This window comes from Coregonus lavaretus (genome assembly GCF_964263955.1).
Source record: "Coregonus lavaretus genome assembly, chromosome: 25".
NCBI classification, from domain to species: Eukaryota; Metazoa; Chordata; class Actinopteri; order Salmoniformes; family Salmonidae; genus Coregonus; species Coregonus lavaretus.
This window is the reverse complement of record NC_140012.1, coordinates 21,280,700-21,305,231: the sequence shown is the minus strand read 5'-3', so window position 1 is coordinate 21,305,231 and position 24,532 is coordinate 21,280,700. Positions and strand designations below refer to the sequence as shown.

General features: G+C 43.4%; 1 protein-coding gene and 1 long non-coding RNA gene across 5 annotated transcripts in view; both read left to right on the top strand.

Moving 5' to 3' along the window:
- Positions 1-1,021: 1,021 nt before the first annotated feature.
- Positions 1,022-1,988, top strand: LOC311100697. Its single transcript, XR_014609846.1, has 2 exons — positions 1,022-1,248; positions 1,525-1,988. It is a non-coding gene; the product is annotated as an uncharacterized lncRNA (long non-coding RNA).
- Positions 1,989-8,024: 6,036 nt separating this feature from the next.
- The window catches only part of sap30bp (SAP30 binding protein), a 40,501-nt gene continuing 23,993 nt past the window's right edge, over positions 8,025-24,532 (top strand). For 2 of the 4 annotated variants that reach the window (XM_084142063.1, XM_084142061.1), the window contains exons 1-3: positions 8,025-8,132; positions 18,495-18,613; positions 18,745-18,789. In XM_084142063.1, the coding sequence (XP_083998189.1) occupies positions 8,039-8,132; positions 18,495-18,613; positions 18,745-18,789 (258 nt within the window). In that variant the 5' untranslated portion in view covers positions 8,025-8,038. The remainder of the gene's footprint in view (positions 8,133-18,494; positions 18,614-18,744; positions 18,790-24,532) is intronic. The other 2 variants (XM_084142064.1, XM_084142062.1) reach the window with 1 other exon arrangement.

The window sequence follows — 24,532 nt, the reverse complement described above, 5'->3', positions numbered from 1 at the left end:
CCCGAGCCACTGCCTGTTCACCCCACTATCATCCAGAAGGCGAGGTCAGTACAGGTGCATCAAAGCTGGGACCGAGAGAATGAAAAACTGCTTCTATCTCAAGGCCTATCATCAGCCTGTTAAATAGCCATCGCTAGCACATTAGAGGCTGCTGCTGCCTATTGAAATCACTGGCCACTTTAAGAAATGGAACACTAGTCACTTTAATAATGTTTACATATCTTGCACTACTCATCTCATATGTATATACTGCATTCTATTCTATAATATTATTCTGTATCTTAGTCCATGCCGCTCTGTCATTGCTTGTCCATATATGTACTGTATATATTCTTAAATCCCATTCCTTACTTTTTTGTGTGTATTGGGTATATGTTGTGAAATTGTTAGATATTACTGCACTGTCAGAGCTAGAAGCACAAGCATTTCGCTACACCCGCTATAACATCTGCTAAACACGTGTATGTAACAAATAAAATGTGATTTAATTTGATTTGATTAGTGCATAAATCATTGACTGCATTGTGTCAACAGTTAAAACCTATGGAATGTAACACTTCAATAACTGTCTGGGCTGATATCATATCCAACTGTCCTACAATTAGGCCTACTATCTATAAAATGACAAAGACCACACCTTCGTACTAACCCACCCTATACCTGATACTTTCACTTTTGGTGCTGTTTTCTATACCACTACAAGACGTAGCTTATTCCTTTACAGAAAAAACACATGATTTCACATGTGAAACATGTGAAAACGTGTTTTTGGAAAACTTTACATGCTGTTACGTTATCACATTAACTCCACATAAGATCGATCACATGTGATCACATAAAAACATGGGTTTTTGGAACACTTCACATGTGAAATTCATATGTTTTTCAGTAAGGGTTTTGCAGTAAAGCATGCCTTATCAGGCCTTGTAGCACAGTCTCGGCCTCACCTCCAATAGAGTAAATATAATCAGTAAACATTAACCCAGCTCTACCTCTCTCTCTCCTAATGCACCACATATTGAAAACCCTCACAACAAGAGAACTAGTTACGATCACTGCTTAGGCTCAAGGAATAAGGTGGAATAAGGCTCTCATACAAAGGAAAGTCTTCTGGGTGCTGGAAATACAGATGAAAGGCTGGAGCAGATATTGAGTAAATAGCAGAGGCCTACACGTCCAGTCCCCAGGTCTCACAGACTGTACACACCGTAGCCGTTGCTGAGAACACTGAGAGATGGCTGTGGAAAGGTGAGTCGGTGATTGGAGGTAGGAAAGCCTTGCTGTTCCTGTATAGGCTATAGCCTACTGCCAGCATGTTACAATGTGAAACAAAGTAATTTCAAAACGGTTTCATTGGTTGTTCTATGAAAAAGCTGGCCATACAAATCTGAATTAATCTTCTAAATGGGCTTTCCCTGCATTATTTCAACTAGACAGTCTTTGTAAAAATAGAATGAAACAACTTTGTACCCCACTTCAGCCCCTGACCCCTTCTGACTCTTCACTCCCGCTATGGTGTTCCAGCAAAGGTTCCAGAGCTCCCTTTGCCCGGCAGGGACACCGGAGGACTGGGTCCAGTGGGCTGTGCAGCGTCTGCAGATGGAGCCCTGGGTGCTGGGAGGCTTTGTGGTCATAGGGATGTTCCTGCTGATGATCCTGTCCCTGGTGGTCTTCGCTCTGATATATGGCTGTTGCTGCTCACCTAGCGGGGGGAAGCGGAGGATGAAGAATGGGGTGCTTTAGAGAAGTGGGTCCCACTCCCTATGACCGTTCTATGGCCTTTTCAATTCTCTGCAACCCTAAGTCTATGATGACTTAATCCCGACATCCCCAACCAAAAGAAAAGACTATGCCAAAAAGTTCCCAGCCCAAGCATTATCAATGGGACCATGATTTCAAAAAACAGAGGAATATCCAAATTGTCAAGTAATTCAATCAAGCCAAGACAAAACACTTAATAAATTGATTTGTGTATTTGATTACAAAAATGTGCTGTTTGTCAAGTAATCTTTTCAATAAAAAACTCACTGAATTCCAAAACCTTCTTAGTATAAAAAGATAAATGCAACGTGATCTCAGCATCAGATCATACAAACAGTCATTACTAGAATGAATGCAGCTAATGTCAAAGTGATGTCAAACTTGCATATTTGAGTCACGTCGGGGAGATCTTCGCATTTAGCTAACCCTAACCCTTTTCCTAACCTTAACCTAGCTAATTCGCCTAACCTGCTGCGTAAGTTCTCCTGACCTGCTACGAAAAGTAACTTCTGACATTAGCTGAATCTACTGGCTGCATCCCATTTGTCAAAACCCATACAAACCAAAGAGACTACATTTCAGTCTTGGGGAGCCTGACACGCGGTGAAGTCTGCGAGTAGTGAAGATGCAGCGATGGAGGATATGGAGAGAAGGTTGGAGAAGCAAAAGCTGCCCTGGAATATGATTAATATGGTTGATAGTTCTGATGATATGGATTGGGAGGATAAGGGTCAAGGACCTGATTGGTCTGTAGAGAAAAGTAACAGGAAAAAGAGAGACCATGCTAGTGAAAGCAGTGGCGCTTCTAGTGCAGAGAGCGTGAAGAGGGTGAAGGTAGGGAACAAGAGTAATGATGTGTCGGAGTGGGAAGTTATGATGGTGTTTGACCACAGGGCCGCATCTACACCCTATCCAATTAACCAATGACGTAAAGAGAGATAGGTGAAGTAAAACTAGCCCGGTTCATTGGAAATGGTAGAGTGTTAATATTCTGTGCTAGCCATGCTCAGCAGGGGAAGAAGATCAAAAGCCATGTCCCTGGACCTTATGCTAAGTTGAGGGTAGTTGTTGTATAGCACACTGTATTACTTCTACAACTAATATAAGGACATGAGTAGAAACTAACGTGTGCATTGTTTAATGCATTTCACAGGATAAAACATTCCAAGCATTCCAATGTACGTAAGCAGAATAACCTTTTCTGAACTAGGGAGAGAGGGTAGACTGCCTCAGTTCCCAGACTTAACCCTGGGGTGTATTCTGCCCCAATATCGGAGGTTAGTCTGAACTAAATGTTCAACCTTTCAGGGGGTCGTCTTCCTCTTGCAGGGTAATGATGACGTACAGGTGAGTCACATTGTCTCTGAGTCTGAGTGGTGATGGTGTATGCCCAGACTGGAGTGCAACAGTACCCTGAGTAGGCACTTTGGCTGGTTCAGGTGAGTCTGGAGCACTTTCCAAATTTGTAGATTGCTGCAGTGGATGTTCAGGTGATGGCTCGTAGTCATGGTAGGTCTCCAGTAGCTGATCTTGGTTTGTCACTTGACATGAGTCATCTCTGAGGTTGGTTCCTGGCAACAGTTGATCCACGTGTCTCCTCCAAATTATGTTCTCCGTGTGTGAACTGTGTAGGACACAGGGCCTATTTGTGCGACCACTGTTGCTGGTATCCACTTTGGACCTTTGCAGTAGTTCCGAGCAAGAACTCTTTCTCCAGTTCTGAAGCTTCTGTCTTTTGCTTTGCTTCGTCTCTCCACCTGTTCTCTCTGTTGTGTCTGTACGACCTGTTTAGTATTTTGAGGTCTCAGGAAAGTGTATAGGTGCCTATTGAGGGACCCGTTCCCTTGTGATGATTTTAAAGCTTGCTTCATCGTCTGGACAAATCTTTCAGCGAGGCCGGAACTCTTCAAACACCAGTTGGGGGCCATTATCGCTAACAAGTTGCATTGGCAATCCAAAGAGACTGAAGATTGACCGTAGCTCTTCAATGGTTCTCTCTGCTGAGGTGACCTCAGACCATTTGCTGTGTTCGTCGACTACGACTAAGAACATACCATCCTCCAGTGGGCCTGCATAGACTATGTGGACTCGCTGCCAAGGCTCCTCTGGAAAGTCCCATGGGTGTAGTGGCGCTAGCTGAGGCATGTTCCTCATCTTTTAACATGCAGAACATGACTTGCCCTTGTCTTCCATCACTGCGTCCAAACCTGGCCACCAAAAATAGTTGCGTGCAATCTCCTTCATTCACACCATGCCACAGCGCCCTGAATGGAGTTCTTCAAGCACCTGCCTTCTCAGCGGTGGTGGTATGATGACTCGAAAGCCCCATAGCAACCATCCAGACTGAACTGTGAGCTTGTTTCTCCTCACCAGCTCTCCTCCTTTCCCACAAGTGACAATGTCCACGACCTCAGACATTACTGGATCAGTATGGATTAACGTTTTCACTTGGACAGACGTAACTGGGGCGTTTGTCACTTCCTTGAAGTAGAAGATTTCAGCCTGGGAGTGCTAAGTGTGTGCGACAGGTAAGGGAAACCTTGAGAGGCCGTCTGCATTGCAGTGCTGCTCAGACCTTCTGTACTTGATATCGTACTGGCGAGCAGATAACAGTAATGCCCATCGCTGCAAACGGCTGGCTGCGAGCGAAGGAATGCCGGTGTGGGGACCAAAGATGGAGGTGAGGAGTCTATGGTCCGTCAGCAGTGTGAATCGTTGGCCAAACAGAAACTGATTAAATGTCTTAACTCCGAACACGATGGCGAGTGCTTCACGCTCATCTGTGCATAATTGCTCTTGGCTTTACTTAAGGTCCGTGATGCGAAAGCAATTGGCCTTTCTTCACCTGATGGCATGATGTGTGAGACAACAGCACCAATGCCATAAGGCGATGCATCACATGCCAACCGTTATGGTAAGTTGGGGTTGAAGTGGTTGAGGGCCTCTGACTGAGCTAGGGCTGTTTTCACTTTCTTGAATGCCACCTCACATCTGTCTGTCCACTTCCACTGTTTGGTTTTGATCAAAAGTTAATGGAGTGGCTTTAACATGTTAGCTAGGTTCGGCACAAACTTTGCGTAGTACGTCAGTAGTCCTAAGAATGATCTCAGCTGACTCACGTTCTGTGGGGATGGAGCTTCCGCGACGGCCTTCACCTTTGATGGCGCCTTGTGGAGCCCTGAACTGTTGATGACGTGGCCCAGGCACTCAACAGATTTGTCCTTCCAGACCCTCAGACCATACTTGTCCAGTCTCTGTAGTATAGCGTCCAGGTTTCTCAGGTGCTCCTGCTCGTCTTTGCTGGTGATGAGTAGATAATCGAGGTAACATTGAACCCCGGTGGGCCCGCTCAGTATCTGGTCCATAGCTCTCTGAAACAAGGCCAGAGCTGAGGTGATTCCAAAAGGAAGCCTCCGGTACCTGTACAGTCCTTTATGAGTCCCTATTGTCAACAGTTCTTGTGACTCTTGGTCCACATCCATCTGTAGATAGGCCTGACACAAGTCTATCTTACTGAATTTCTGTCCTCCAACTAAACCAGAAAAGAGGTTGTCAATGAGGGGTAGTGGATATTTTTCAGCAGTCAAGACGGGGTTAACAGTGACTTTGAAATCACCACAGAGTCTGAGTGATCCATCTTTTTTAATGACTGGAACAACTGGTGTAGCCCATTCACTAACATTCACTGGATCCAATACTCCACTCTCGACTAGTCTGTTTAGCTCAGTTCCAACTTTTGGTTTTATGGCGTATAACTGTTATGTCCTTCATACTGCCAAGTTCTCCATTGAACACATCCGCGTGTTTCCTCAATATCCCTTGTAGGTTTGTGTCCTCTTTTGCATGTGAATTTCCTGCCAGTTCAGTTTGATATTTTCCAGCCAAGTGCGTCCTAGCAAAGTTGGATGGTTGCCTTTCACAATGTGGAGTGGTAGCTTTACCTTCTGTTTGTTGAGCTCCACTGTAACAATCACACTTCCTCTCACTGGAACAGTCTCACCAGTGTATGTTTTCAACGTCATCTTTGTGGGCTGTGGTGTGAGGTGATGTAGTTTATCCTTGTATACAGCCTCAGACAGCAAAGATATGGCTGCTCCAGCGTCCACTTGCATCCGTACTGCTTTTCCATCCAGTAGCGGTGTCACCCAGTATCTGCGGCCATTGTCTGAAATGGACAAAACATGCAAAGATTCGTCCTCTTCAGACAGGGTATCACTTTGTTCATCCTCTGTGTGCTCCATTTTATGCACTTTATTTTTGTACTTCCTGAAGTCGCTTTTCCTTTGTTCAGTACTTTTGTTTGATTGTGTCTTTTTGTTTTTACATGCACGTTCGATGTGACCCTTTTTTCCACTACTTCTGCAGTCTAAGTCTTTGCACCAACACTCCTCTGCTTGGTGACCTGGTTTCCCACAGCGATAGCATGGCTTGCCACCTACTGCCTTGCTTTTTAAATCCTTATGCACTTGGGTCGATGCACTTAGCTGCTGTGCGTCTTTATTTGCCATTTCCATTGACGTACTCACTTCTATTGCTCACTGCAATGTTAAGTTACTCTCAGCCAAAAGGCGTTTCTGAATTGCCTCGCAGCGCATGCCACACACTAACCTATCACGTATAGTGATCGCCCAAATTCACAGTGTTCAGATAACTGTTTCAATACAGCCACAAATTGTGAGATTGACTCCCCCTCCTCTTGATTTCTCTTATGAAACCTGAATCTCTGCGATTATCAGTGGTTTGGGAGAATAATGTCCTTTTAAGGTAGCCACAATTTCATCATATAACTTATCACCAGGTTTTTCAGGCGTTACTAGGCTGCGTAGTAGATTGAATGTTTTTCCTCCCATAACAGTCAAAAAAGTTGGCACGACTACATCTGCTTTAATTCCATTTGCCAACACAAAGTACTCAAAACTTTCTGTGTAAGAACTCCATTGTTCCACAGATTCATCAAATGTTCCTATATTTCCAACCAGTGAAGACAATTTCGGTGTATTATTTTTATTTCTCACAATTTTTAGAAGGTCCCTTACTTCCAGCCCTTTTCTGGGGTCCCACTATCTATGTCCATAGATTATATATTTTTTAAATTGGAAGGGAGGCTAGTGATTGAGGCCAAAAGGTTGATCAGTAGGAAAGAGTGTCAAAGAAATTAAAGAGGTTTGAGAAGGTTTTGCCTGGGAAACTCCATTGGAATTGTATTAAAGCCTACTGTGTATCAGAGATACTTTTAAGGGGATGGGAAACTCCATTGGAATTGTATTAAAGCCTACAGTGTACGTTGCCCGTACGTTGCCAATGGCCGTGCGGTGCATTCTGGGTATACTCCGACAAGGAGTATACCCACATCGTCGAATAAAAATGTAGTGGTTGAAGTGTTGTCATTACCCATTTAGGCAAATTGCGCATTAATCAATTGGCGACAGCCTGTATGCCCTCCCACCTCAAGTTTCATGTCTCCGGTAGTCTGGGAAAGCCAGCATGGATAGAATGCAATAATTGACTTAATATTTGCCATATTCTAATAATTTTTATGTCGCCACGGTCTGTGCCATGGTGAAACGTGCACTCCTGTAGATCTGAAATAATTAGATGATGAAATTTGCCAGCCAACCAGAAAAGCAAGGCTAAACAATTCAGGCATTCTTGAAAGTCAGGACAATCCTTGTCCTGCAAATAAATATTATTTCTATAGTTTACATTTTTTATTTTGCAAGCAGTAGGCATTTAGAATTAAGTGTGGAGTGGAGCTTCCAGTTAGGTGATGACATCATGTAATTTTTTTTATATCATACCGACCCTAATGTACCAATTGTAGTTCATCACTCTTTTCATGTTGTTATTTATGAGGGGGAAAAAATGTATGCACTCACTAACTGTAAGTCGCTCTGGATAAGAGCGTCTGCTAAATGACTGACATATATGAAATATAAATATATGGGTGTGCGAGACTTGACATCAGAAGAGTTACAGGGAGTGTTAAGTGGTGATGTCCCATCATTTCAGGTTGAGGGCATGAGGTAGGAATGAATATATTTAAATAGTGGAGAAATGTGGTATTAATAATAATTTTGAATTTGTAAGTGTAGTGTAGTGTTAGATGGTAGGGTATTTCTTTATTTTATTTTTCAAGCAAAATATAAGGGGGTTGTACTCCAGTCTAGTAGGTGGCGGTAATGCAACAAATTGGATGCCAACCGCCGTTAAACCTCATTGAAGAAGAATAAGAAGAAGACCTTGAAAGTGACGTTTTTGTTGTGCGACCGGTGGAGAAATGGCGAGCGGCAAAAAGAGTGCATTGCTCTCCTCTTTGGCGGACTATGGAGACGATTCAGAGGCAGATTCCGACCCAGAGATAGAAGAAACCGGTAGGTAATTTGCTTAACTACTGATACTGATTGCATAAAAATTAGAATTTCGGCCCCAAATCTGTCGTAACTGAGACGAAAATGGGTAACCGGAAATCGCTTTGTGTAGGTTCAACAATGTTGTTGGCTAGCTACACTCAGTAGCTAACTAAATCTAAATACTATATCGAGGTGTTTAGATAACTTTAACGTTACTATTCTAACTAACTTTGTCCCAGAGCAAGGTCAAAAAACACGGAATTATCATCGTTATCTAGAACAAGGCGTTGTGTGAGCCTGTACAGAATATATTTTATAAAACGTAAGGCTAACGTTAACTAGCTTTGTCATGTTAACATTCCATCATCACCGGCTACGTTAGTATCTGAATCATATAATTATATCTATATGATCTGAATGCTAACAACACACTAGATTACAAAAGACGGAACAGTGCTGTACCCATAGAGATCATATTTAATTACTAGAGGGGCTATGTCGCAGACATATAGAAGTAAGGCATGTGACATACAAGAAATGGTACAAATATTACTATTGTCAAGCTAAAATTGTATCATATAATTATAAATACAGTTTATATGGGTTTTATACACATTTTCTGGATAAATAGGCTAATATGTAAACAGACCATAAATGTCAATGTTTGTTTTCTTGGAAATCTGCAAGTGTAATTATACGATACTATATCAGTACTTGTATCGATGTGGAGGAGTAGTTGTCGGGTGAGGTCGTCGGGTGGCGAATCGCATCTCTGCATGTCTGGCAGACATATCAGTATGGATGACGGATCACCACCTCAAGCTGAACCTTGGCAAGACGGAGCTGCTCTTCCTCCTGGGGAAGGACTGCCCGTTCCATGATCTCGCCATCACGGTTGACAACTCCGTTGTGTCCTCCTCCTAGAGTGCGAAGAGCCTTGGCGTGACCCTGGACAACACCCTGTCGTTCTCCGCTAACATCAAGGCGGTGACCCGATCCTGCAGGTTCATGCTCTACAACATTCGGAGAGTACGACCCTGCCTTACACAGGAAGCGGCACAGGTCCTAATCCAGGCACTTGTCATCTCCCGTCTGGATTACTGCAACTCGCTGTTGGCTGGGCTCCCTGCCTGTGCCATTAAACCCCTACAACTCATCCAGAATTCCTTAGCCCGTCTGGTGTTCAACCTTCCCAAGTTCTCTCACGTCACCCCGCTCCTCCGCACACTCCACTGGCTTCCAGTTGAAGCTTGCATCTGCTACAAGACCATGGTGCTTGCCTACGGAGCTGTGAGGGGAACGGCACCTCCGTACCTTCAGGCTCTGATCACTCCCTACACCCAAACGAGGGCATTGCGTTCATCCACCTCTGGCCTGCTGGCTCCCCTACCTCTGCTGAAGCACAGTTCCCGCTCAGCCCAGTCAAAACTGTTCGCTGCTCTGGCACCCCAATGGTGGAACAAGCTCCCTCACGACGCCAGGACAGCGGAGTCACTCACCACCTTCCGGAGACATTTGAAACCCCACCTCTTTAAGGAACACCTTGGATAGGATAAAGTAATCCTTCTAACCCCCCCCTTACCCCCCCCAAAAAAAAAAAAAATAAAAAAAATAAATAATAATAAAAATAAATTGTAAAGTGGTTATCCCACTGGCTATAAGGTGAATGCACAAATTTGTAAGTCGCTCTGGATAAGAGCGTCTGCTAAATGACGTAAATGTAATGTAAATGTACTTGTTGCATTTACAACTTGTCTAATAAGTCCTATCATCAACGGATTTTAGCAAGTATATGGCTGTGGATTGACTGCATTGTTTAAATGGCATATTGGCAGTAACATTTGAACAATTATGTAATCATTCCTCTAAAACTGTGTCTAGCTTGCTTACACTGTCTTATCACAGCACTGGCAAACCATGGTTGACCAACAGGGCTTGAAACTTAGTTTTTGGTCCACCAGCCACTGTGGCAGGTAGATTTAAAAATCTTCCAGCCGCTCAGATTTTTTACCAGCCAAAATTAATTTTGCGCCATAATTACACCACATACAAAAAACGAATGAGCATGCTTTGTAATGTTTCTAAAACAATACATGTATTACTAGTAAGAAGTGATGTGGTATATTGCTTAGACAAAATATCACAGATGAGACAAATGTTCAGCTGCTCCTTTAAGGCCAGGAGGTTACCCTGGCAAAAGGGGCACTCGAGCCGCTGGAGTCGGCAGTTACAGTGTGCTGGCCTGTGAGATATGAGAATATGACTAGTAGCCAATGTGTCTTCACTGAAGCATACTCAGACATTGAAAAACAACCTAGTGGGCCTCCCGAGTGGCGCAGCGGTCTAAGGCACTGCATTGCAGTGCTTAAGGCATAACTACAGACCCTGGTTTGATCCCAGGCTGTGTCACAGCCGGCCATGACCGGGAGAACCATGAGGTGGCGCACAATTGGCCCAGCGTCGTCCGGGTTAGGGAGCTGAACGCACTGTGATTGAAGTGAAGAAATGTTTAGAAGCACAGCGCACATAAAACTTGGTCTAATTTACTCAAAAGTCTACTAAAATGAGCCTTTGTCCTTGTGTTTCTTGGCTATTGACATTGTTTTGTTCACAAGCTAGGTTATTTTTGGCCGGCTGGGATTTCCTTATCTCATCGCGCTCTAGTGACTCCTTGTGGCGGGCCAGGCGCCTGCAAGCTGACGTCGGTCGTCAGCTGGACGGTGTTTCCTCTGATACATTGGTGCGGCTGGCTTCCAGGTTAAGCGAGCAGTGTGTCAATAAGCAGTGTAGCTTGGCAGGGTCGTGTTTCGGAGGACGCATGGCTCTCGACCTTCACCTCTCCCGAGTCCGTAGGGGAGTTGCAGCGACGGGACAAGACTGTAACTACTAATTGGACATCACGAAAAAGGGGTTAAATAAATAAATAACCTAGCTTGTGAACAAAACAATGTCAATAGCCAAGAAACACAAGGACAAAGGCTCATTTTAGTAGACTTTTGAGTAAATTAGACCAAGTTTTATGTGCGCAGTGCTTCTAAACATTTCTTCACTTCAATCACAGTGCGTTCAGCTCCCCAGCTAGGCAGTGTTGATGTGCGATGTGGGATTTATTGAACCAGTAAGGCCCGAGGGGGTGTGGTATATGGCCAATATACCACGGCTAAGGGCTATTCTTATGCACGACGCAACGCGGAGTGCCTGGACACAGCCCTTAGCCGTGGTATATTGGCCATAGATCACACCCCCTTATTGGTTAAATAAATCCCACATCAACACTGCCTGGCTGGGGAGCTGTGCGCACTGTGATTGAAGTGAAGAAATGTTTAGAAGCACTGCGCCTTATTGCTATTATAAACTGGTTACCAACGTAATTAGAGCAGTAAAAATAACTGTTTTGTCATACCCGTGGTATACGGTCTCATATACCATGGCTGTCGGCCAATCAGCATTCAGGGCTCAAACCACCTAGAGATACATAATTCGTAGGTCTTTGTTTTAAAAAGCTGCAAGCTATGAAACTCAAACTACTGCAGAATTTATTTTGTTATAAATGTGCTCATACTTGACTTCTAACTCTATTTTTGTTCGCAAATATAAGTGAAATGCTTGCACTGTGGAACCCTGACCAACCGCCAACATGGCTGGTGAAATAGACATCTTACCAGCCAATTCCAAAATCTATGCGCATTTGGCGGGTGTTAATTTTAGGCATTGTTGACCAACTCCCTGACCAAAATGGCTGACCTTTATCGTGTTGTCCATTCTAGTATTCTAATTCCTAATTCTATTTCGGCACCTTTACAAGTCAGAATGTTGAATAAACACTAATTTGAAGGTATACTTATCTATGTAACTAAACTCACTGTACCGGTTGTCCCCTAAGTTCGTCCTTATGCCGGTGGAAATTTTAGACAAAATATTGACAGGTTATTATTAAACAGAGTTTTCAAAACGTCTGTGTTTTTGTGCATGGCTCTCACGGTTAGTTTGTCCATCTCCTGGTGCGTGCGATATTGAAACTTGCTGACGAGACTACGTCGGCGACTGGATAAAACGCCTCTACCCTCCATTCTATTGACAAATGTGCATAATATTAAGGAAGTATTGAGGTTCTGCTCACCTAAGTTAGAATAACTCATGATAAGCTGTAGATCATATTACACTGAACAAAAATATAAATGCAACATGCAATAATTTCAAAGATTTTACTGAGTTACAGTTCATATAAGGAAATCGGTCAATTTAAAATAATTAGACCCTAATCTATTGATTTCACATGACTTGGAATACGGATATGCATCTGTTGGTCACAGATACCTTATTTTTTTTTTTTAAGGTAGGGGCGTGGATCAGAAAACCAGTCAGTATCTGGTGTGACCAACATTTCTCATGCAGCACGACACAGTTCCTTCGCATAGAGTTGATCAGGCTGTTGATTGTGGAATGTTGTCCCTCTCCTCTTCAATGGCTGTGCGAAGTTGCTGGATATTGGCGGAAACTGGAACATGCTATCATACACGTCAATCCAGAGCATCCCAAACATGCTCAATGGGTGACATGTCTGGTGAGTATGCAGGCCATGGAAGAACTGGGACATGATGTCAGCTGTTCCTTTTTTGGCAGGGCTGAAATGCAGTGGAAATGTTTTTGGGGGATTAAGTTCACTTTCATGGCAAAGAGGAACTTTGCAATTAATTGCAATTCATCTGATCACTCTTCATAACATTCTGGAGTATATGCAAATTGCCATCATCAAAACTGAGGCAGCAGACTTTGTAAATATTAATATTTGTGTCATTCTCAACTTTTGTCAAAAGTTTTGAGAATGACACAAATACTAAAGCATCCTGAGACCATTCATGTGTGGGGTTGCTTCTCAGCCAAGGGAGTGGGCTCACTCACATTTTTGCCTAAGAACACAGCCATGAATAAAAAAATGGTACCAACACATCCTCCGAGAGCAACTTCTCCCAACCATCCAAGAACAGTTTGGTGACGACCAATGCGTTTTCCAGCATGATGGAGCACCTTGCCATAAGGCAAAAGTGATAACTAAGTGGCTCGGGGAACAAAACATAAAACATTTTGGGTCCATGGCCAGGAAACTCCCCAGACCTTAATCCCATTGTGAACTTGTGGTCGATCTTCAAGAGGCGGGTGGACAAACAAAAACCCACAAATTCTGACAAACTCCAAGCATTGATTATGCAAGAATGGGCTGCCATCAGTCAGGATGTGGCCAAGAAGTTAATTGACAGCATGCCAGGGCGGATTGCAGAGGTTTTGAAAAAGAAGGGTCAACACTGCAAATATTGACTCTTTGCATAAACTTAATGTCATTGTCAATAAAAGCCTTTGACACTTATGGAATGCTTGTAATTATACTTCAGTATACCATAGTAACATCTGACAAAAATATCTCATAACACTGAAGCAGCGAACTTTGTGAAGACCAATATTTGTGTCATTCTCAAAACTTTTGACCACGACTGTACACAGAGGGAAAGTGTCAGTAACATGCATGTCAGTCTTTCCTGGCTCAAAGTTGAGGAGAGATTGACTGCATCACTATTGGTCTTTGTGCGAGGTGTTGAAGGTACCGAACTGTAAACCAAGGCAACAGCTACTCTTCCTGGGGACCAGCAACATTAAGGCAGCTATATACAATAAACAAATATTACATTACATTTCATAACACTTTTCACAACACATTAAGTATGTGCCCTCATGCCACTACTCTACTACCACATACAGTGCATTTGGAAAGTATTCAGACCCCTTCCCTTTTTCCACATTTTGTTATGTTACAGCCTTATTCTAAAATTGATTTTTTTAATTCTCTCATCAATCTATACACAATACCCCATAATGACAAAGCAAAAACTGGTTTTTAGAAATGTTTGCAAATGTATTAAAAGTAAAAAACAGATACCCTATTTACATAAGTATTCAAACCCTTTGCAATGTGACTCGAAATTGAGCTCAGGTGCATCCTGTTTCCATTGATCATCCTTGAGATGTTTCTACAACTTAATTGGAGTCCACCTGTGGTAAATTCAATTGTTTGGACATGATTTGGAAAGGCACACACCTGTCTATATAAGGTCCCACAGTTGACAGTGCATGTCAGAGCAAAAACCAAGCCATGACGTCGAAGGAATTGTCCGTAGAGCTGTGAGACAGGATTGTGTCGAGACAGATCTGGGGAAGGGTTCCCAAAAATGTCTGCAGTATTGATGTTCCCCAAGAACACAGTGGCCAACATAATTCTTAAATGGAAGAAGTTTGGAACCACCAGCTGGCCGTCCGGCCAAACTGAGCAATCGGGGGAGAAGGGCTTTGGTCAGGGAGGTCACCAAGAACCCAATGGTCATGCTGACAGAGTTCCTCTGTGGAGATGGGAGAACCTTCCAGAAGGACAACCATCTCTGCAGCACTTCACCAATCAGGCCTTTATGGTAGAGTTGCCAGCGGAAGCCTCTCCTCTGTAAAAGGCATATGACAACTCGCTTGGAGTTTGCCAAAAGGCACCTAAAGGACTCTCAGACCATGAGAAAAAAGATTATCTGGTCTGATGAAACCAAGATTGAACTCTTTGGCCTGAATGCCAAGTGTCACGTCTGGAGGAAACCTGGCACCATCCCAAAAGTGAAGCATGGTGGTGGCAGCATCATGCTGTGGGTATGTTTTCAGCGGCAGGGACTGGGAGACTAGTCAGGATCGAGGGGAAAGATGAACGGAGCAAAGTACAGAGAGATCCTTGATGAAAACCTGCTCCAGAGTGCTCAGGACCTCAGACAGGATAACGACCCTAAGCACAAAGCAAAGACAACGCAGGAGTGGCTTCGGAACAAGTCCCTGAATGTCCTTGAGTGGCCCATCCACTCCGATCGAACATCTCTGGAGAGACCTGAAAATAGCTGTGCAGCGACGCTCCCATCCAACCTGACAGCGCTTGAGAGGATCTGCAGAGAAGAATGGGAGAAACTCCCCAAATACAGGTGTGCCAAGCTTGTATCGTCATACCCAAGAAGACTTGAGGCTGTAATCGCTGCCTAAGGTGCTTCAACAAAGTACTGAGTAAAAGGTCTGAATACTTATGTAAATGTAATATTTCCGTTTTTTATTTGTAATACATTTGCAAAAAATTCTAGAAGCCAGTTTTTGCTTTGTCAATATGGGGTAGTGTGTGTAGATTGATGAGGGGGGGAAACTATTTAATCCATTTTAGAATACGGCTGTAACGTAACAAAGTGGAAAAAGTCTAGGGGTCTGAATACTTTCTGAATGCACTGTATCTACAATACAAAATCCATGTGTGTGTGTCTAGAGTGCGTGTGTTATCATGTGTATGTGTCCCTTCACAGTCCCCGCTGTTCCCTAAGGTGTATTTTTATTTGTTTTTTAAAATTTGATTCTACTGCTTGCATCAGTTTCATGTAGCACTGTGAAGAGACCTCTGGTGGCATGTCTTGTGGGGTATGCATGGGTGTCTGAGCTGTGTGGTAATAGTTTAAACGGTGCATTCAGCATGTCAATACTTCTTATAAAAGTAGTGATGAAGTCAATCTCTCCTCTACTTTGAGAGATTTAGGGTTTAGTGAATGATTTGTCCCAAATACAATGCTTTTAGTTTTTGAAATATTTAGGACCAACTTATTTCTTGCCACCAATTCTGAAACTGACTTCAGCTCTTTAAGTGTTGAAGTAATTTCACTTGCTGTAGTAGCTGACATCTATAGTGTTGAGTCATCCGCATACATAGACACACTGGCTTTACTCAAAGCCAGCGGCATGTCATTAATAAAGATGGAAAAAGTAAGTGGCCTAGATAACTGCCTTGGGGAATTCCTGATTCTACCTGGATTATGTTGGAGAGGCTTCCATTAAAGAACACCCTATGTGTTGTGTTAGACAGGTAACTCTTTATCCACAATTATAGCAGTGGGTGTAAAGCCAGAACAGCAGCAGACTATGATCGATAATGTGAAAAGCCACACTGAAGTCTAACAAAACGGCCCCCACCATCTTTTTATCATCAGTTTCTCTCAGCCAATCATCAGTCATTTGTGTAAGTGCCGTGCATGTATTGTACATAGGCTGGTCATCTAGGTTTGTAACTGTAGACTTTCCATCACCATGAAGAAAAACCATGCACAATACAGTAATTGAGAACATTGAGACATCCCGTGGTTTGTGATGTGATGATGTTGCTCAGTTGGTAGAGAATGGCGCTTGCAATGCTAGGGCTGTGGGTTCGATTCCCACCGGCGACCAGTATGAAAATGTATGCACTCACTTCTGTAAATTGCTCTGCGTAAGAGTGTCTACTAAAAAGGAAAAGGAATGAACAGACCATTTCAGTTTTCACACAGAAATAAGTTGCATTTGCAAAGTATTTAAAGGAACTGGAAAACGTATATCAATCAAGTATTTTTATATTTCACAAGTATTATCAGATTAACTGTTTTGTACTGAAAATTATCAGACTCGAGTTACAAATGCTGGTAAACACTCATCTGCATTTAGTTAAAATTTGTTCACAAAAGCAGTGCACTGGGCTTTTTCTAGCCCTCTATTACCGGACTGATATAGACGTCTTCAGTGCGGGTAGTTTTTCCCCCCTGCAATCTCTCCCCCCGGTGGCAAAAAAATAAATCTCAGCACCCCAAACTACTTCTATGGTCATACAGTGAAATGTAAAAAATATAGTGATATCATAATTTGTCCATATCGCCCAGCCCCATCCCTGACTGTCTATAATACCTACATGTTTCAAGCAGACCACTATAGTCCCTGTGCCCAAGAATGCCAAGGTAACCTGTCTAAATGACTATTGCCCCGTAGCACTCACATCTTTAGCCATGAAACGCTTTTAAAGTCTGGTCATGGCTCACATTAACACGATCATCCCAGACCCTGGACCCACTCCATTTCGCCCAATGGAGCCACAGATGATGCAATCTCGATTGCACTCCATACTGCCCTTTCTCACCTGGACAAAAGGAACACCTACTTGAGAATGCTGTTCATTGACTACAGCTCAGCGTTCAACACCATAGTGCCCTCTAAGCTAAGGACCCTGGGACTAAACACCTCCCTCTGCAACTGGATACTGGACTGCCTGACAGGCCGCCCCCAGGTGGTGAGGGTAGGCAACAACCCATCCACCATGCTGACACAGCACGGGGGCCCCTCAGGTGTATGTGCTTAGTCCCATCCTGCACTCCCTGTTCACTCACGAATGCGTGGCTGCACACAACTCCAACACCATAATTAAGTTAGCTGACAACACGCCGGTGGTAGGCCTGATCACCGACGACGATGAGACCGCCTATAGGGAGGAGGTCCGAGACCTGGCAGTGTGGTGCCAGGACAACAACCTTTCCCTCAACGTCAGCAAGACAAAGGAGCTGATCGTGGACTACAGGAAACGGAGGGCCGAGCACCCCCCCCCCCCATCGACGAGGCTGTAGTGGAGCGGGTCAAGAGCTTCAAGTTCCTCTGTGTCCACATCACTAAGGATCTATAATGGTCCGAACACACCAACACAGTTGTGAGGAGGGTATGACAATGCCTCTTCCCCCTCAGGAGACTGAAAAGATTTGGCATGGGCCCTCAGATCCTCAAAGTTCTATAGCTGCAGCATTGAGAGCATCTTGACTGGCTGCATCACTGCTTGGTATTGCAACTGCTTGGCATCTGACCGTAATGGCGCTACAGTGGATAGTGCGTATGGCCCAGTACATCACTCCTTGTATATAGTCTCGTTGTTATTTTCTTGTTACTATTTTATTTTTTATTTTCCATAAATATTTCAGACTTTTTCACTGCATTGTTGGGAAAGGGCTCGTAAGGAAACATTTCACGGTAAAGTCTACACCTGTTGTATTCGGCGTATGTGACAAGTACAATTTTATTTTATTTGCTATCCGGGGTTCTTGGGACATCCCTAACCCATTTTGAAGTTGACATTTTAAAATGGTTAAGGTTAGGTAAGGGTTATGATAAGGCTAGGGTTTAGGGTAGGGATGTCCCAAGGATTCCAGATAGCACTAACCTTTGCTGAGCTCGTTCAGCTGTTTACATGGTTTTGCACATGCGCCAGGTGATATAAATCAGAAAGGCATTACCAGATAAAAACAGGTCAATATTATTTCCTGTGGATATTTATGTCAAAAATGTCCATTGGCATAATGACAAACCAGTAAAGAAAGTTGAAATGACAGTTTATTATAGATACCTGCTATACAAGGCACGCCCGTTAAAAAAGTGTCAATGGATAGAGGCCGACCAATCTCGGCTTGCTATTAGGTCAGGAAGCCGGCAACTGAATGCTGCCATGTTTCCAACCTGATAACCAAGCTCTGTCTCATTCTGCAGAGGGCCATGGAGTAGGTCTGGTATCGGCTGCCTATGGAGAGGACGACATTAGCCGGATTGAGGATGGTGACGACAAGGCATCTGGAGACGAGGACAGTGGGGAGAGCTCTCGTAACTCGGTCAGTTCTCTTTATCTTTCCAACTTAGTCTCTTTCCCACAGCACCCTGTTAGAGGTATTTTTCAGCGGTGCATAAATGAGTGTGTGTGGCCACTCAGGGATGTTAACCATTTGCATTCTTGTCTTCATAGGAAATGGAAGAGTCTGACGAGGGCGGAGACACAGATGAATATAAGGTATTTGATCCCCTCACAATGGTTTGGACTTGTGAAAATGTTTGTTAGGGGTTCATTGGACTAGCCAAGATTCTCTGGGGGAGCAAAGAAAAGCAAGGATTCTGTTAAAATGATGGTCTGTGCCACTAGGTGGTACTGTTGAGCTATTATGTTTTGTCTCTATTCGCAGATACTAGTATAGAGTGGAATAAACAACATCCATTATTTCAAATTAAGTATAGCTTGGTTGTGCAGGCTGATGGAAAACCTTTGCATATAAACACTGAATTATAGTTATGTAAATAAATCTGCTCCAATAAGAACAAGCTTGATCAAGATGTGGCACTCTCACATTAAAGTTGCATACCTTTCTGAATAGTGAGGTTCAGACAAACAGGGTTGTACCATCAGCCAACCCCACCCTGATAGTGCAGAAGTCAGTGTTTGAGTTGGAACAGCGCGTTAGATGGACTACAGGCCAGTTTCCTGCCAGTGATTGATGCAGGTCAGGAGGGCTTGATGCTGCTCAAACAAACAGAATCATTACAGGGCTTGGGACACACAATGCCACAGTATCCTGTATGTGTCTGACAATTCGCAACGCTATGAGAGGGCTATGATCAGGCCATGAATGCAATATGTCTGCAGAACTATAGCATTTCACAACGGGGGGGGGGATGATCAGGTGGAGGACTGGTGAGATGTTTTTGTGTGTGTGTCTGTCAGAGGGAGAGGTAGAGTTGCAGTAAACTGATCCAGAACCTGCCAAAAACGTAATCAGGGATGTGTGTTTTCACTGGCTATACTTCTATACTCCCACTCTTATGAGTTTGGTTTATATTTTGCTACTGCTGCCCTATAGTCCCACTATTTATTATGAGTTATGCCTCGTCAGCCGCACCATTGACCCCCGCTTTATGTCCTAAGGGCTGAACTCGGTATCTGTGTGCTAAATCTTATTCAACTGCGTTGTTAAGGCGCAACAGGCCCTTTCCTATTGTATTTTTCAAGCCATCTAGAGTTGGTTTAGACAAGGCTCGTTTTTGTAAGAGGGATATCTAGGAGGAAGCTCTCGTATGAAAATTTCACATTGCTTACTGGTAATCTAGGGGAGTTAAACGCTTAGTAGTTCTTTCAAACTCGTCTCCAACTCTTAGCCAAACTATTGAGTAATAGCTTGGTTGGTTGCACAACCATGATTTATCTATCTACTGCTTTGTCTTATGGCCTGAAAATTCAATGGATTTGATTAGATTGGATTTAATTATTAATTAATTTTTTCAAGTCTTAAAATGCCATTTCTGAGTTATAGATGTACTTGTGTGTCATATAACAGTAATAATGGAGTGGATTTATAGAGGTGATTCATTTATATAACGTAATGGATATGTTGGGATACTTTCATTCTGGCCTGCTCTCTTTTGAAGGGCTTGGAGTGGGCTTGGGCTAATTCCACAGACTAGAAGAACCATAGAACCAATACGCCCTCTCCCCTTTTATCAGTGAGAAAGCGATGGGCAGAGGGGCTGTCACCAAATGTGTCCGTGCCCTGGCTGTCACATTTGGCTCTTGGATCGTGTCAGTTTTCTTTTTGATTGTGTCTCTTGCCAACTCTCTACCGCCTTGACCTGTGTTTGGCCCATAGTGAAGATGCAGTAACCCAGAATAATGGCCGTTTGGCCATGCTGTTCTGTTCTCTGTGGCGGAAAGTATTTTATTAGGATCCCCATTAGCTGCTGCCAAGGCAGCCGCTACTCTTCCTGGGGTCCCAACAGCAACAAAACAACACATCACAACAAAACAATAGTGTACATAAATATACTGAACAAAAGTATAAATGCGAAGTGCAACAATTTCAAAGATTTTACTGAGTGACAGTTCATATAAGGAAATCAGTCAATTGAAATAGATTCATTCGGTCCTAATCTGTGGATTTCACATGACTGGGAATACAGATATGCATCTGTTGGATACCTTTTGATCAGAAAAACAGTCAGTATCTGGTGTGACCACCATTTGCCTCATGCAGTGCGACACATTTCCTTTGCATAGACTTGATCAGGCTGTTGATTGTGGCCTGTGGAATGTTGTCCCACTCCTCTTCAATGGTAGTGCGACGTTGCTGGATGTTGGCGGGAACTTTAACACGCTGTCATACACGTCAATCCAGAGCATTCCAAACGCGCTCAATGGGTGACATGTCTGGTGAGTATGCAGGCCATGGAAGAACTGGGGCATATTCAGATCCTTGTGACATGGGGCCGTGCATTATCATGCTGAAACATGAGGTGATGGCAGCGGATGAATGGCACGACAATGGGCTTCAGGATCTCGTCACGGTATCTCTGTGCATTCAAATTGCCATCGATAAAATGCAATTGTGTTCGTTGTCCGTAGCTTATGCCTGCCCATACCAAAACCCCACCGCCACCATGGGGCACTCTGTTCACAACGTTGACATCAGCAAACCGCTCGCCCACACGATGCCACACACGTGATCTGGGGTTGTGGGGCTGGTTGGACATACTGCCAAATTCTCTAAAATGACATTGGAGGTTGGCTTATGGTAAAGAAATGAACATTACATTCTCTGGCAAAAGTTCTGGTGGACATTCCTGCAGTCAGCATGCCAATTGCACGCTCCCGCAAAACATGAGACATCTGTGGCATTGTGTTGTGTGACAAAACTGCACATTTTAAAGACAGACAGACAGAGTGACAGCAGTGAAGATGCAGAGACAGGCTGCACAACAGGGAGGCAACAGAGGCACAGTTATAGTGTTGAGTTGTATCTCCAATGGTGTTTTTACATGTTGTATTTGTCTTAATCATGAGCTGGTTAAAAAAAGGAGTAGGGCTATGTTTCATTGGTACAGAAAAAGTTGAGAAACGCTGTACTATAGTGTACTGCCTATGTTATGTGTCAGTAGCATTACTGCCTGTGTGGGGGTGGGGGGCAGAATTTATGTCCCAGTCTGCCCCTGCGTGCACACACACACTCTCTACACTTTCATAAAAAAAGGTGCTAAGTAGAACCATGTAGGGTTCTTCAGTTTGTTCCCATAGCCCATAGGGGAACCCTTTTTGGTGGTAGGTCGAACCCTTTGCAGAGGGTTCTACTTAGAACCCTATATGAACGGTTCTACCGAGAAAGGCTAATAAGGCTCTAGGGTTCTTCCTAGAGCCTTATTAGCCTTTAAAATGTAACTCTTTATGACAATTACATATATCACAAGGCCTTACTTTGATGGCCTAGTGTTAGAAAACTCCTGGTTTAAAGGTCACGTCAGGCCTGCAAGTCAGATTATGCTACCTAGCAAAGTGAGTATAATTCCTATTGGAATTCAGCCAGAGTTATGATATCCAACAGTAGGAATTTTTATTCACCCACAACCTGCATTCAGAATGACTGCCAGGGTTAGGAGCATTGGTAAAGGAGACTACCTAAACCCCTCAAACCTGTGTAATGATAATGCTGTTTAATCAGCTTCTTGATATGCCACACTTGGCAGGTGGATGGATTATCTTGACAAAGGAGATATGCTCACTAACAGGGATGTAAACAAATTTGTGCACAAAATTAGAGCGAAATAAGCTTTTTGTGCGTATGGAACATTTCTAGGATATTTTATTTCAGCTCATGAAACATGGGACCAACACTTTACATGTTGCGTTTATATTATTGTTCAGTGTAAAACAATACATCACACAAGATGTTGTGCATTATAGAAATGTACAATATAAAATGTACAAGATTACAACAATACATATTAGCTTGAGTTACCTGATGTGAAACCGTTCCATGTAGTCATGGCTCTATGTGTACTGAACAAAAATATAAACGCTACATGCAACAATTTCAAAGATTTTACTGAGTTACAGTTCATCTAAGGAAATCAGTCAAATGAAATAAATAAATTAGGCCCTAATCTATGGATTTCACATGACTGGGCAGGGGTGCAGCCATGGGTGGCCCTTGGAGGGCATAGGCCCACCCACTTGGCAGCCAGGCCCAGCCAATCAGAATGAGTTTTTCCACACAAAGGGCTTTATTACAGACATAAATACTCCTTGATTATCTTGGCAAAGGATAAATTATCACTAACAGGGATGTAAACAAAAGTTGGGCACAAAATGAGAGAGAGAGTTGCTTTTTGTGCGTATGAAACATTTCTGGGATTTTTTTATTTCAGCTCATGAAACATGGGACCAACACACTATACATGTTGCGTTTTATATTTTTGTTCAGTGTAGTATTGTGCGTTTCCGAGCCTCTGGACTTGGGCACTGTGAAGAGAACCCTGGTGGCATGTCTTGTGGGGTATGTATGGGTGTCTGAGCTGTGTGTTAGCTGTTTGAACAGACAGTTCAGTGCTTTCAACACGTCAATACCTCTCACAAAGACAAGTCGTGATGCAGTCAGTCTGTCATTCATTACAGTGAGATGGCGGCAGGGGGGTTCAAAATAATCTCTGGTAAATTATGTCTGCACTGTATCCTTCCTCCCCCCTCCCCTTCCTCACTCCTCCCATTGTTCTACTGAGTTTGACCCTCTGCCCTCTTCAAGACTATTGTTGGATGTGTCCATGCAGTTGCTAGGTGACTGGGTGGCAGAAAGTGTGTGTGTGTTGGTGTGTGTATTCCATTGCCAGTGAATAGGAGCACTGTTTCTTTCTGCTGAACCTGTGTTATGCCCACAGTTCTGGCGAAGACATCGCCCCACCTCCTGCCAAGCCCCTGCTTTCACAAGAATGTCCTGAAACTCTTTGATTATCTTGTAGCCACATGTTTGCCATGATACCATGAAGTTAATCTTATTCCAAGCGTCTGTTTTTGAGATTGATATACAGTACCTGTCAAAAGTTTGGACACACTGACTCATTCAAGGTTTTTTCTTAATTTTTACTATTTTCTACATTGTAGAATAATAGTGAAGACATCAAAACTATGAAATAACACATATGGAATCATGTAGTAACCAAAAAAGTGTTAAACAAATCAAAATATATTTGAGATTCTTCAAAGTAGCCACCCTTTGCCTTGATGACAGCTTTGCACACTCTTGGCATTCTCTCAATCAGCTTCATGAGGAATGCTTTTCCAACAGTCTTGAAGGAGTTCCCACATATGCTGAGCACTTATTGGCTACTTTTCCTTCACTCTGCGGTCCAACTCATCCCAAACAATCTCAATTGGGTTGAGGTCGGGTGATTGTGGAGGCCAGGTCATCTGATGCAGCACTCCATCACTCTCCTTCTTGGTCAAATAGCCCTTACACCCTGGAGGTGTGTTTTGGGTCATTGTCCTGTTGAAAACAAATAATAGTCCCACTAAGCGCAAACCAGATGGAATGGCGTATCGCTGCAGAGTACTGTGGTAGCCATGCTGGTTAAGTGTGCTTCGAATTCTAAATAAATCACAGACTGTGTCATCAGCAAAGCACCCCCACACCATCACACCACCACCTCCATGCTTCATGGTGGGAACCACACATGCAGAGATCATCCGTTCACCTACTCTGCGTCTCACAAAGACACGGCGGTTAGAACCAAAAATCTCAAATTTGGACTCCAGACCAAAGGACAGATTTCCACCCGTCAAATGTCCTTTGCTCGCGTTTCTTTGCCCAAGCAAGTCTCTTCTTCTTATTGGTGTCCTTTTAGTAGTGGTTTCTTTGCAGCAATTCGACCATGGCCAAATTAACTTTTAACAAGGTACACCTGGTAATTGAAATGCATTCCAGGTGACTACCTCATGAAGCTGG